The 13,950-nt window shown below is 37.0% G+C and overlaps 1 protein-coding gene across 1 annotated transcript in view; it reads right to left on the minus strand.

Annotated features, from left to right (window-relative positions):
* MALRD1 (MAM and LDL receptor class A domain containing 1) overlaps positions 1 to 13,950 on the minus strand; it is an 807,963-nt gene that overhangs the window by 252,772 nt on the left and 541,241 nt on the right. The window contains exon 30 of the mRNA XM_035022447.1: positions 13,482 to 13,665. Coding sequence (XP_034878338.1) covers positions 13,482 to 13,665 — 184 coding nt within the window. The remainder of the gene's footprint in view (positions 1 to 13,481; positions 13,666 to 13,950) is intronic.

The raw sequence follows: 13,950 nt of genomic DNA on the forward strand, positions 1-13,950 counted from the left end.
AATGGGCTTTCTGGGATCCCAGAAGACTGGAGATTCTGAATTTTTCAGATCATCTAATCACTGAGGCTAAGGCTGACCTTTCGTAGAAAGATTCCACATGCCTCACTGTGCATATGTTCTTGTGGTTTTTGGAACATATCCCATAGCTTCTTGGGAAAGTGCACCCAATGCCCCCAAAAAGCTGTCTTCCACTCAACTTCATTTCGATGAGCTTACAATATTTAATATATACTGAGATAACATTCAATCAATGACTCAACTCATAAAAATATATCTAGGCATAAAACAGCTCTTGCTAAAGATGATCTCGAGATATATCAACAGTAACAGATCAATTAGTGAATAATAAAATGTGAACTTAATATTTTCATTTCTTTTTGGTTTTCTTTCTTTTTTTTTTTAATAGGTCAACCAACCCATTTAGCTTTCATATAGATTAAAAGGACCTTTAATACTTTGGACTATGCTTATATTTAAAGCAATTAAGAAAATGAAAGCATCATCCTGCCAAATGAATTCCTATGAGTCCTTGATAATCAGGATAATCACCTAATTCCACATTTTAGTTTCCACCAGAGTAAGACAGTTAAGAGAATTCTAATTAACCACTAAGAAATAAACAACTAAAATGAAACTAGGATGTTCCCCCCAGTGCAAAACACAACAAATTAAAAAATAAAATAGTAGATCAAAATACTAGGAAAGTAAAATGTACCAGAATGTTGTAGAGAAAACAACAATGTTACAGTGAATTGTTTTTGGTAGGGCACTTGGGAAAAAGGAACAACAAAAATTATAATGCATAATTAAAGTTAGACAAAATCTCTATGGTGATGGAAAAGTATGGTGTAAGGACATTTAAATATAAGCACTAAAATTAAAGAGGAAAAACAGAAAAACAGGAAGAATATTTTTAATCTCCAAGTGTTTCTTAAACTTAATGACAAAAGCAAACCTATAAAGTAAAACCTTCATTAAATTAAATTAAACAGAATTAAGTGAATGAAATGTTCTCAAAGTACTATAAATGATATGAAAAGACAATGAAAAGAAAAATATATTTAGAATATATCTTATAAAAGAGGGTTTATATAGTTAGTGAAGAAAGAGAATGTCCAAATCAAAGATCAATAGAAATCTTTGGCAAGGGAATGAATGGGCAATTCTCAAAAGAAGAAATGTGAATGTGAATAAGGAGCACACTGGTTAAAAAAAGATTTAACCTCATTATTAATTGTATATGTAAATTAAAACACTATATCAATTCACCTACCAAATTAGGAAAAAATGTACTTCTCAAAAATTATGGAAAAGGAAGTAATCTTAATGGAAAAGGTGGGGGTTTAAATTGTGGATCACTATATCAAAAACTAATGATGTATGGTGATTAACATAACATAATAAAAAAACAACTAATGATGTATTGTATGGTGACTAACATAACATAATAAAATAAAATTTTTAAAAAAGTAAAAAAAGAAAAAGGGTTAAGGGGATATTATGGAGATGGAGGGAGGGGGAGAAGGATATGCCCAAAGATTGAGAACTAAGCAATAGGCACCCTTAGCAGAGAGCATATGGAGAAACACAGCAAAAAACAGGGTGCTCTGAAGAGGGGTTTGACAATATACCTTTATTTATTTTTTAATTTTAGATTATTTGAGAGAGCGAGCGAGCGTGTGAACATGAGCGGGGAGAGGGGCAAAGGGAGGGAGAGAGAGAGAAATCCTCAAACTCCCCGCTGAGCAGGGAGCCTGTCGTGGGGCTCAATCCCAGGACCCTGAGATCATGACCTGAGTCAAAATCAAAAGTTGGATGCTTAACTGACTGAGCCATCCAGACACCTGGACAGTATACCTTTAAAGTCATAATTCTGTATGCTCTTAGGCTGAGAAATTGCCTAGCAGGAAATTGTGGTAGGCTATTAGTTCTCTAAACAAATATCCACTACCTTCTTCCTTAGTTTTGAATAAACACATGTCCTGGATTTCTTTATAGTTTGAACATGCAACAAAAATTTGGCTAATTAGTTATAAGTGAAATTATATGCAACGGTTTTAAGGAAATCTTTTAAAGGACAGTTAGTATATGCTCTTTGCCTCTTTCTCCACCTTATTTTTTTTTGCCAGCTGGAAGGTAGACATAATGACTAGAACTAAAGCACCCATCCTAAACTGTCATCTCCCCCACAATTTTTCATACACCCTTCCCCCCTTCTCTATTCTGCATAGTCTAGGTCAGTTCATTGCTTTTTATCTGTGCCATTAGACTAGCCATCTATTGAAATAGTCAATTCATTTGTGTACTATACTTCAGTATTTGTAGGAAGTATTTTTTTAAAGATCTTATTTATTTGAGAGAGAGAGAGAGAGAGAGCACGAGTGGGGGGAGGGGCAGAGGGAGAGGAAGAAGCAGACTCCCCACTGAGCAGGAACCCCAATGCAGGACTCGATCCCAGTACCCTGGGATCATGACCTGAGCTGAAGGCCGAAGCTTAACTGACTAAGCCACCCAAGCGCCCCTGTAGGAAGTATTATATTAATATTTATTGAATGAATTGATGTAACATCCAAAGAATACATTGTCAATGGGCCCACAGTGGACTTGTTTATCTCACTCCCTTCATCTGATGATTCACTCTCATCTATATGGTCACCAAGCTTTGGTGCCAGTAGGCTTACGTGTACAATATGTCCCTGCCATCGGACTACAGTTCTGATGAAGGTCATTTGACCCAAAATCAATCAGAGTCCTCTAACAGAGAATTTAGAAATATAACTAATGAGTTTCTGCAACAATGTTGTTAGGGCTTTTAAATCGTGAGGTATAGTCATGTTTTCTGCCTAAGCATGGTGAAGCAGAGAAAGCTGGTTCCACAGGGTGAGGGATTGAAATAGATGTGCAGAGATGCAGTTAAGAGACAAGAGGCACAGAAAAAGCACGGCTCAAGTTCCCTCTTCAATCTTGGTTTTAGAATCTTCCTGAAGCTGGACTGTGTTCCTGATCTTGGGTTTCCTGAAATGCCTCCTATCCTTAAATAAACTCCCTTTGTGTTTAATGCTATTGGCAATTAAACTAGACCTAATTAACCTTGAGACTTCCCAGAAATTATCATGAGAATGTATAAAGACCAAAAGACCAAAAAGTAAACTAGTGGAAAGAAATCCAAACCACACTTGGTTTCTTTTGCTGAGTTCCTTCCTGGCCTTTGAGTCAACAATTTAAAACTGTATTTCCCAAATCTGCCGAGGCAACTTTCCAGACAATTTGTGTGACTTATTTTGCTCAAATCCTTCAAGAACCCATTCTGTATTAAATATCTTTATGCCCTCCTTAAAAGAAATCATGCATGTGCTCAGTCTAGTTTGACCTTGGCACCCACTAATGTCTAGTAGGTACCAGTTTCCTTCTACTGTCTTGATTATTTCATAGGTAATCTATGTTTCTGTAGGGGGGGATTAGGCCAATACAACACAGAAATAGTGCTGATTCCTATATGATTTTCTTCACTACAATAATGTCTTGTGCCACCAAGGAAGAAAACCAACACAGCTAAACCAGAGAGCCAAGAAAGATGAAGGGCTATTCAGTATGTGCGTTATCTAGTGTTCACAATGTTTCTCTACATGCTCTCTTTGCAAGTGTTTATTTATTGTATAGTTATTCCAATCTTTGGGCACTTTCCCTGTGTCTCCATTATTAAACAGCCTTACACATTTTTTAAACCACCCTTCCACCAAGATTTCTTGCTTCCCAACTTACCCCCCTTTTTAAGTCAAGTAATACGTTTACTGAAAAGTTCCTCTATTAGGATTTTAAAATGTTTTATACTGGGCTAGTATTTTTTTATTATGGTTGTTATTGTTTATATCAGAAGCATTTAACTTAGTTAACTATGCTTCGAGTGGCTTGCCCCAACGCTCTTTTCCATAAGCCCTTTCCCTGTGTGACTATTCAAATATGAGGTTTTTCAGAAATTCATATATGCCTCTGTGCATATGTGTTCCATCAAATATAATAGACAAGAAAATTTATTTCTAGCCTTGTCTTAATATATGTACATGTATCTATACATGCAAATTTTATTGAAACCTCGTTCTTTATGTTTATCCAATGATATTAATTTCTTGAGTGCCACATCTATTTATTTAAAGTACACCTGTGGCTTATATATATTATATATATTTGCACTAATGTTTCAGGACTGAAGAACATATTTTTCTTTTTTCTTTTTTTAAAGATTTTATTTATTTATTTGACAGAGAGAGACACAGCGAGAGAGGGGACACAAGCAGGGGGAGTGGGAGAGGGAGAAGCAGGCTTCCCGCTGAGCGGAGAGCCCAATGCGGGGCTCGATCCCAGGACCCTGGGATCATGACCTGAGCCGAAGGCAGACGCTTAACGACTGAGCCACCCAGGCGCCCCTGAAGAACATATTTTTCAACTGTGTAATGGAAAATTAAAAAAAAACAAAACATTAACTTAAAATGGAAGTCTTGTTGATATGAATATTAGTATGAATAGAAAATAATTATTAAAACATAATTCAGTAAAAACTGAGGTGCCATATTGTCACAAATACTCTGTGCAATGGTCTTACTGACTAAGGTATAAAGTGTGGAAATGTTCACTGTAATTAAAACAAAAATTCTAATTAGAAACTATATGAACCAAGGATAATGTTAGTATTCAGATTTACAGTAGCCTTCATTTGAACTTAGGGGTATTTCAAAGGCATTTAAACCTTATTGAAATGTATGCTTGAGTAATTACTTTTCCTTAATATTATGAATGAATGAAGCTATATCATTTTGCTTGGATTATAATCAAGTATAACCACATCAATTATAATATTTAGTTTATCACTGTGATATGATTATAATTACAGCTTTAAATATGGACCTTTTGACACTGGAACAGTAATCTTATCAATTATATTGAAAGATAAAGTAATATCTGATATTTTCTAGGTATGTAACAAATGATTTCAATATAACGTTAAAGTAATTAGATCTATCCATGGCTTTGATTTTTTATTTTAAAATAGCTGATTATAGATATAATAACCTCAATTGCATAGTCCTGTTTTTAAAAATATGGGCATGGGACCAAGAACAAGAATTGGTGCCCTGATTTTACAAGAAGCAAATAACTTGGCTCTAAGTTTTATTGAAGAACAATGTTGGTTGACCGTGACAATGAAGCCTCTGTCCTGAGGCCTGTCTCACATCAATTCAAGCAATAAAGCAAAGTGAAGACTAAAGCTGGCAATAACTGAAAGCAGAGGGTTGATGCCACAGGGCTCCCCACCTCCTGGTTCTGAGTTTTGTGTAGTGTCAACTTTTTTCTCCTGACCACTTTCCCCACAAGGCTAGAGCAGGATAGCTGGAAGCTCTTTCTTAACATACTTAGATTAGAATCTGAAAGATAGGTATCCTTCTCTTTTACATCTTCAGTTTGAAAAAAAAAAGAAAAAAACCTGCAAAGGATTGATAGCTTGGGTCGTGATTTCTTTTTGTTCATTAATTAAGCAACCAAAATCCTGATGCGGTAACCTCAAAGACAACAAATGCATGTGCTTCGAGGGTTACAATGCTGGACAACCCAATGTCAAATACAACCCGACATATGTATAGTACAATTCTATAATAGCTCTACCTGTAAAAATATTCCCTCTGTAATATAGGAAATTGCATGGTGTGTTAGGTAGGACCAAATAGATTACATATATGACGCATAATAAATAACCCAAAATCTCAAAAGCACCATTTTTGGAGGGTCACTTACTATACACATCTAAAACAAATTGGCAGAGGGACTTTTCTCTACCAATTTGGAAGACCAGGCAGATGGAGACACAACATCTGGAAAATAAGGCCTCCTACCACAGCATCAGAAAGGAGACCTGGAGGGTTGTCTACCAGCACTTCAACCTGGAAGTGACACATTACTTCCTCAGAGCACTCTGGCCACATCTTTTCACATGGATCCACTTACCCAAAAGGATCTGGGACACGTGCAAAGAAAATGGATATTTTGCAAATAGTAAATAATCTTTACAACAAACAATGATAGGTTTAAAAAAAATTGTAGTATTTGTTTATGAGTCCGTGAACAGATATCACCACTCTTCTCTACTGAAGAATCAAAATTTTTGAATCAATAAAAATCAGTTACCTTTCTTTGACTAAAAAGGGAAAGTGTATTTATCATGATTTTAGTACTATCCCATGTTTTTATGGCTAACTATGGCTAAGGTTTTATGCTGTTAAGCATCAGTAAGGAAATCAATCTGGCTGGTATTAGTTATTGCTAACCTCTGGGTACCTTAATTTTCTGGAGTTTTACTGAGGATTAAATTAAAATATGATGGTGATGATTATGATGATAATCATATGTTTAGAATTTATTAAGTAGTTAAAGTGTTTCTGTTCAAACATCTTAGCATATGTTAATTTGTCAAATCTATAAAAGTAGGTCTGATTTTTATTGCCATAAAGAAATGGAGGCAACAGAGATGATAAGCATGTATTCAAGGTCACATGGCAAGTAAGTGGCAGTGACAGAATTTACACCTAGGGAGACCAACTCCAGTCAACCTATTTGACTCCTGTGCTGTAAGGAGATCCCCAGTTTAGAGCAGGCATTTCTGATGACAAAGTTCTGAATGATGAGACCCATCGCTATCCCCCTACCCTTTTTTCTTCTGCTTCATCCATCAATGTGCTTTCCTCCTAATAGATCTGCCTGGCTGGTCTGGAGGAACTCCTCACTAAGATGTTTGCATGGTCACCTCTTATTTCATTTAAGGTTCTGCTCAACTCTAACCATCAAAGAGACTGTTTCTTACCACTCTAATCAAGGTAATAATCTCCATAGCTTTCTCCCTATAGCATTCATAGCCTCTATTGCCACATGACACAATATTACATATTACTTTGCTTATTATCTGCGTCTGCCACCAGAATGTAACTCAACGAAGGCAGAAACTTGCTCTGATATGAATTTTCACACATACACCAAGATTTGAGTAAACGGCTTCTATTAATCTACCTGTCCTCCCATCCACCCGTCTGTTCATCCATCCATCCATCCATAGACCCATTCATTCTTTATCCACCCTTACATTATACAGAGCTACAAATCATCTACCCATTAGTTATTATAAATGGCTTTTAATTATTTCATTAGGGTGAGATATTCAGTTATTATTATATTTTTTTACTCACTGCCATCCTCCCTTTCTTCTTTTTTTTTTTTCTTCTCTTCTCTGACAACATATACTTTAAAAGACAATTGTGTGAGATCTAAAAGCAACACTTGGAGGACTCATATCTTAAGTAGAAATATAGCTTTTTATCTAAACTAAGTGAAGAAGGTTAAGTTTTGAAGGCAAACTCTACAGGCTTCTGTTTATAGATTTATGTATTCGTGAACTTTATATAGAGCAATCACTGTTTTGTGATCTCCCAAGTTCAATTTGAATCCAGAGTAATGCTGCACTGAAATCATTATCATCAAGCCACTATTTTTCACTCCAGATCAATTACTGTTTAAAGGACACTTAGGAGTCATTTTACATACAGTTTTTGAGGGGAAAAATGAAAGGTGTGAAAGTGGTTATAATAAAAGAGTAAGCCTTTTCAATTTATGTGTGAAGACAATGCACCAGACATCTAAAATTATAATGACGCTCTGGCTTCCCTTACTTTATCCCCAAACTATTTCCTTCCTTTCACATTTAGGATTATTAGGGAAGCGTGATGTGTTTTGTTCTGTATGAATTTAGAGAAAGACAGAGTAGCTACTGTGCTACTGTCTACTTAGAAGATTTTATTGACTTCTGGAAGCATTTTCTATTCCCTGAATTATTCCTTCCTTTTCCCTGAACTAAAATCTGGTCATCATTCAATTGCAACTACTAGATGTTTCAGTCGAAAAGGCAACGTCTGACACTGTTGGCTCCCACCCTAAGGTACCAGGTTAACGGACCAGGCTTACTAGTTTCTTGGAAACAGTTCACAGAGCAGTCCGGGAAATATAAGGCACAGGGGCATGTGGGATAGGGGAGGAAGTGCCGGGAGTCAAGGCAGGGGCACTGAAACGGGAACTGGAAAATCAATAAAGCCAAACACTGTGTAACACGTGCATTTCAGGCCTGTTCGGAGGAGATGTGCACAGTCCACTGTACAGTTTTCTGCAGCCCAGGCAATCAATACATGTTTGCTGAGCAGGTGAACAGAACAGAACCAGATCTTAAAGGATGATATAAAAAGTGTTGTGCCTAAAACAATATCAAGCCTGCACTTATTGTTCCTTTATACTTTTAGCTAACAAATATTCAGTGTTTGCGGATCTCACGCATTCTTCAAAGCACTTTGCATGAAGAAAATGATTTAGTCCTAAAGCTCTCCAAGATGTAAGCAGCATTATTATTTCATAGCTGAGAAAAATGGGACACAAGATGATCATGTATCTTGCCTAAAGCCACAGAGCAGACAGCAAGAGGGTAACCTAGGATTTGCACCTAATGGTTTTGCAGAACTGGGCTCCCAACAACTGACATAAATGCTACTTAGTATTCATAGCAAATGCAATAAGTATCAGCTGAATGATTGTACTTAGTAAATAATACTCTCTTGGAAAATGAGTGACCATTTAAATTTAGAATTTACACTTTGATAATTACAATGATGGAATATTTCTTTCCTGTCTCTATAAATTCCAGTCCTACTTCTCTCTGCTATAGGATGGTAGTTGCATTTTATAAGATTTTTATTAAAAAAAAAAACATTTTAAATCAACGTGAATTTAAAAAGAGGAGATACCAAGTTCCTAATCTGTTACTTAATTTTCCATTATTAAGCAACTTGCTTCCTTGTTAACTTATCCAAAAAGGAGATATGCTTCTTAATGGGTCCCTGGACAGACTGAAGACTCGGTCTATGCCTTTGCCTTATTTTTCTTTTTAGAGAAATACAACAGATTTGATAGTAAATTGAAGATAGTACCGTGATGTATTCAGAATGCAAACAAATAAAAAAATAATACATATAGCTTTATGTTGGTCATGTACTAAATATTATCTAATAAATTGAGTTGTAAGTTTTTGAATGGAAAATAAAAAGTAACTATGAAGCTCAGATAGCTTTCTTATTTGCAGGTAAAGTAGATAACCACCAAATATAAATAGAAATACATAGAAATCATATATATCCTCCACCTTCTTCCATATTCACTTTTCATCAATTTTAAATTGATCTCAACTATTCCAAACTTTTAAAAATATACATAGACTCCAGAGCTGTCAGAGAGTCCTAGGAAAATCCCAGAGAGTCCATTATGATCCTGTCATTCTGCAAATGTGAAAACTGAAGCTCTATAATGACATAGCCAAAGTTAGAGGATTAGTGCTAAATCCCTGAAAAAGGTTATAAGTCTATAGAATCTACATAAATCTATAAAAACATATGGTGCTTTGCTTTTTGAGATTTTCTGGCTTAGTCCCCATCCCCCACTTTGATGTGGGTCTTCTCTTTTCTTCATTTGTCCCTAGTCTACTCAATTTTGATTCTAGTCCCAGTGCTGTGTGTGTTAATGCTTGGTTTCACTGGGTTTATGAATGTGAACTGCTGAAATGGAAGGGAATCATGGTGGATCCACTTTGAGTGTTCATGGTGTCAATGGCTCCCACCCCCGAGAACTTCCCACAGAGCCCTGGACCCACTCATTCCATAAGTGAGTGAAACCCCTCCAGTTTTAGCTACCATTCTCAAACCACCTGATTGAATTTCCCAGTGAGTATCTGTTGGCTCTTTCATGATTCTCCTGTTTTCTCCTTTACAGACATAAATAACACACAGGTCTTGTGGTTGTTGGTGGTTTATCCCTATTTGCTTATATACTGGCTTTTGTAGGGATGCATTTTCACTTAATTTTGTTGTCTATGTTTTCTGTGACAGACTGACTTCGTTAACTAGGTGCTCTGACTGCTTGGATGTGAGAACTTGGGAAAATCCAAAAACCACTCTGCCACAAACCCCACCACCACCACGACCATGTTTCTGTAATTCTCCTACTTTTATATAGATTTTAAACAACTTCATTGATTTGTAATTTAGAATTTACATACATTAAGATCACCTATATTATGTTTACAATTTAATGGCTTTCGTATATTTATGAAGTTGTGCAACTGCCATAAAAAATGCACAATATTTTCATCCTACAGAGAATCATCCTACACAGAAATGCATATTCCTTAGCACTTATTCCTCACCCCTTTTTTCTTCAGCCCTAAGGAGCCCTAAAGAACCACTCATCTACTTTCTGTCTCTACACATCTGTCTATTATGGATATTCCATATAAATGGTATTGTAGGGCGCCTGGGTGGCTCAGTCGGTTAAGCGGCTGCCTTCGGCTCAGGTCATGATCCCAGCGTCCTGGGATCGAGTCCCGCATCGGGCTCCCTGCTCTGCGGGGAGCCTGCTTCTCCCTCTCCCTCTGCCTACTTGTGTTCTCTCTCTATCCCTCTGTCAAACAAATAAATAAAATCTTTAAAAAATAAATAAATAAATGGTATCGTATAATATATGGTCTTTTGTTATGGGTAGTATGTGACAGATAAATATGAAGTAATGTTCTAAGTTCTTCATCTCAAATGGCAAACAGCAACAATTCCATGATAGACTTTATGGCAATGTGTTTGCATATGATTTGAAGTTGGTTACCTAGTGCAGGGCAATAAAACACCAACTGAGAATATGGTAATGGTCAATAGGAATGGTGACAACTATAACAATAAAATGTGATATACCAATTTTACTGTAGGTCAAGTCTCTTCTAAGCACTTCACATATATTAACATACTTAATATTCACAGAAAGTTATGATGGAAGTCCTATCATTATCATCCCCATTTTATTGATAAGAAAACTGAGGCAAAGTAAAATAAAGTCACCCAAACTAGTAAACGGAAAAGCTGATTCCACACCCAGATAGTTAGACTCCAGACTTCTTTTTTTTTTTTTTTCTTGAGAGAGAGAGAGTGGGGGTGTGGGGTAGGTGCAGAAGGAGAGGGAAGAGAGAGAATCTCAAGCAGACTCCTGCTGAGCATGGAGCCCAATCACAGAACCCTGAGATCATGACCTGAGCTGAAATCAAGAGTCAGATGCTTAATCAACTGAGCCACCCAGGTTTCCTACAAGACTCCTTGTTCTTTTCTTTTTTCTTTTTCTTTTTTTTTTTGATTTATTTTATTTTAGAGAGACACAAAGACAGCTTAAGTTGGGGGAGGAACAGAGGGAGAAGAAGAGGGAGAGAAGCAGACGCTCCACTGAGTGGAGAGACTGAGGGGGGCAGGGGCTCCATCTCACCACCCTGAGATCATGACCTGAGCTGAAATCAGAGTCAGATGTTTTAACTGACTCAGCCACCTGGGCACCCAAGACTCCTTGTTCTTAACCACTGTTCTATAGTGCATTTCTGATGTTTAGGTTTAGTTAAATACCATTCTCTTCTAAATTGGTGATGGTGCCAAGCAGCTTAGGGTAACAAATTCTGAGTAACACTAATTTTTACTGGCATGTAGTTTAAGGAGACAAAATAATCATTGTCTTTTAGTTCCATAGATACTTTCACACTTTCTCAGAATGTTTTTTTCTTCTTTCTATCTTAACTAAAACATAATCTGAAAACCTTCATTATCTGTAGCAGATTGGGCTTTAGCTGCTTTTTAATAAAGCAATAGCTACTTTGTCCTAAAACATATTTGATACACAACTGACTATATTCAAGTACAATTGGTCATAATTTGCCTCTTTATTTTGAGGACACAGAAAGAACTATAGACCTAAAAAGTACTTTATCACTCAACATAAGATATTAAAGTGTCTCTCAGTAGCTGAGCATTAGATTGAGCTGAATAAAATTAATTATAATCATGTAAATTCTCATAGGACTTTAAAAGAATGGGGAAAACAAAACAGTGCAAACTTCTCCACGAAACTGGCAAAGTTGGAATAAGAACGCTCCGATTTCTTCTGTCCTGACTCAACCCATCTAATAATCATTCTGCCTCTCTTTAGAGGAAAGGAATCTCTCTAGTTTAATAAAAGCTCCTTTCTTCCTAAAATCTTAGAAAAAAAGTTCTGGAGATTTTTTAAGTTGCCAGAATCATTTATAGATTGAAGAACTAACTGTAATAGAAATTTAGCATATTATTAGGAAGGTGACTAGCGAAGAACTGAAGAAGCACATCCTTCTAGAATGAACGCCTATCTTCTAAGATATATTTTCATGATTATATATTCAGAACCTCATTTTCCGTTGTCCAGAACAGTCTCCCAAACATCTCCAAGCCCAAACCCTGTCCCTTTCTTGACCTCAATACCCGGAGCTCCGGGCTCCCTACATCATCGGGGATCTTTGAAGTAGCCTTGCTCATAAAAAGAGCAGATGCTGTAGCATCACCAAGTACCGAACCACAATTTTGAGCTCAGTGAAATGACACTTTAATGTGAGAGCAACAATACAATTAAACAGCACTCAAGTTTTGCTCGCAGTCAGGAGCCTGCCTCCAAGAGAATCAGTGTAGAATTCGTTGGCAGTGCATATCACATGGCACTATTTTGGAAACCAGATGGAAGAGTGCCTCAGAAAGAACTTTGCCAGTTGTGAAACTGTGCAAGTATATTTATAATTATTTTTGACATTTTCTGGGTAGTTCTGTAAAGAAAATCTAAGTATAGTTACACTTCACACATTTGGAAATGAGATAAATGATAGCAAAATTTTTCAAGTTGCTGTTCACCTGCTGGAGTAGCATTTAAAAAAAATTTTTTTTTCTTAAGATTTTATTTATTTGCGAGAGAGACAATGAGAGACAGAGAGCATGAGAGGGAGGAGGGTCAGAGGGAGAAGCAGACTCTCTGCTGAGCAGGGAGCCCGACGTGGGACTCGATCCCGGGACTCCAGGATCATGACCTGAGCCGAAGGCAGTCGCTTAACCAACTGAGCCACCCAGGCGCCCCTGGAGTAGCATTTTAAATACCCAAAGCCTTGCTCTCAATTCAAGTTCTGCCTGAATTACACCTGGGTGAATGTATTTCTCATATATCTGCTAAGTGACAGCTTTCTAACAATTTTTTTTTTTACTAGTTCATTTTAAATTAATTGGGATAAAGGTATGTAAATATTAGGCATGCCCTTGAGTTGTGTTGAAAAGTCAATGCAAAGGAAAATACTTCTACATGTCAGAGAGGGGATGGTCTGAAGGAGGCAAGGAATTAAATGCTTGTGTGCTTGTGGGAGGGAGACGCTATCCTCTCTTAACATGTAAGTTTATGAAATGATCTCTTTCAACTGATTTGTATGGAGGTACCAAATACATTTCAGCAGAACATTTTGCAAATGAGAAGTAATGATAAGATGGCGGGATTATAAAAGTTGTTCCAAATAGAAGTGATTTCCAGGAACTTACCAGTCATGCAGTTTTTAAATTCAATGTCATCAATCGCAGGTCCTCCTCCTAGATCCCTTGTTCTGATCCCTTGGAATAGGACTTCAAAATTCCTTAGCTTTCCTAGCAGGATGACAGCCCTTTGCCAGTGATTACCAGAGTTCTGCTCACTTTCTTGCCATACTTTTGACAGTCCTTTCTCTGTCTGCATTAGAGAAATAAACACAAACGAAGAAAAAAAGCCAATTATTTAGAACAGAAGCATCTGATTAATGAAAACTGATTAAAAAACAAACACTGGAACTCTGATAACATCCATAATATACTTGATCTCATTAAAACAGAGGCATATTAGGGGCGCCTGGGTGGCTCAGTCGGTTGAGCGTCTGCCTTCGGCTCAGGTCATGATCCCGGTGTCCTGGGATGAGCCCCACATTGGGCTCTGTGCTCAGCGGGGAGCCTGCTTCTGACTCTCCCTCTGCCTGCCTGC

Source organism: Mirounga leonina, unplaced genomic scaffold (assembly GCF_011800145.1).
Source record: "Mirounga leonina isolate KUSES-001 unplaced genomic scaffold, KU_Mleo_1.0 Mir_175, whole genome shotgun sequence".
Classification (NCBI taxonomy): Eukaryota; Metazoa; Chordata; class Mammalia; order Carnivora; family Phocidae; genus Mirounga; species Mirounga leonina.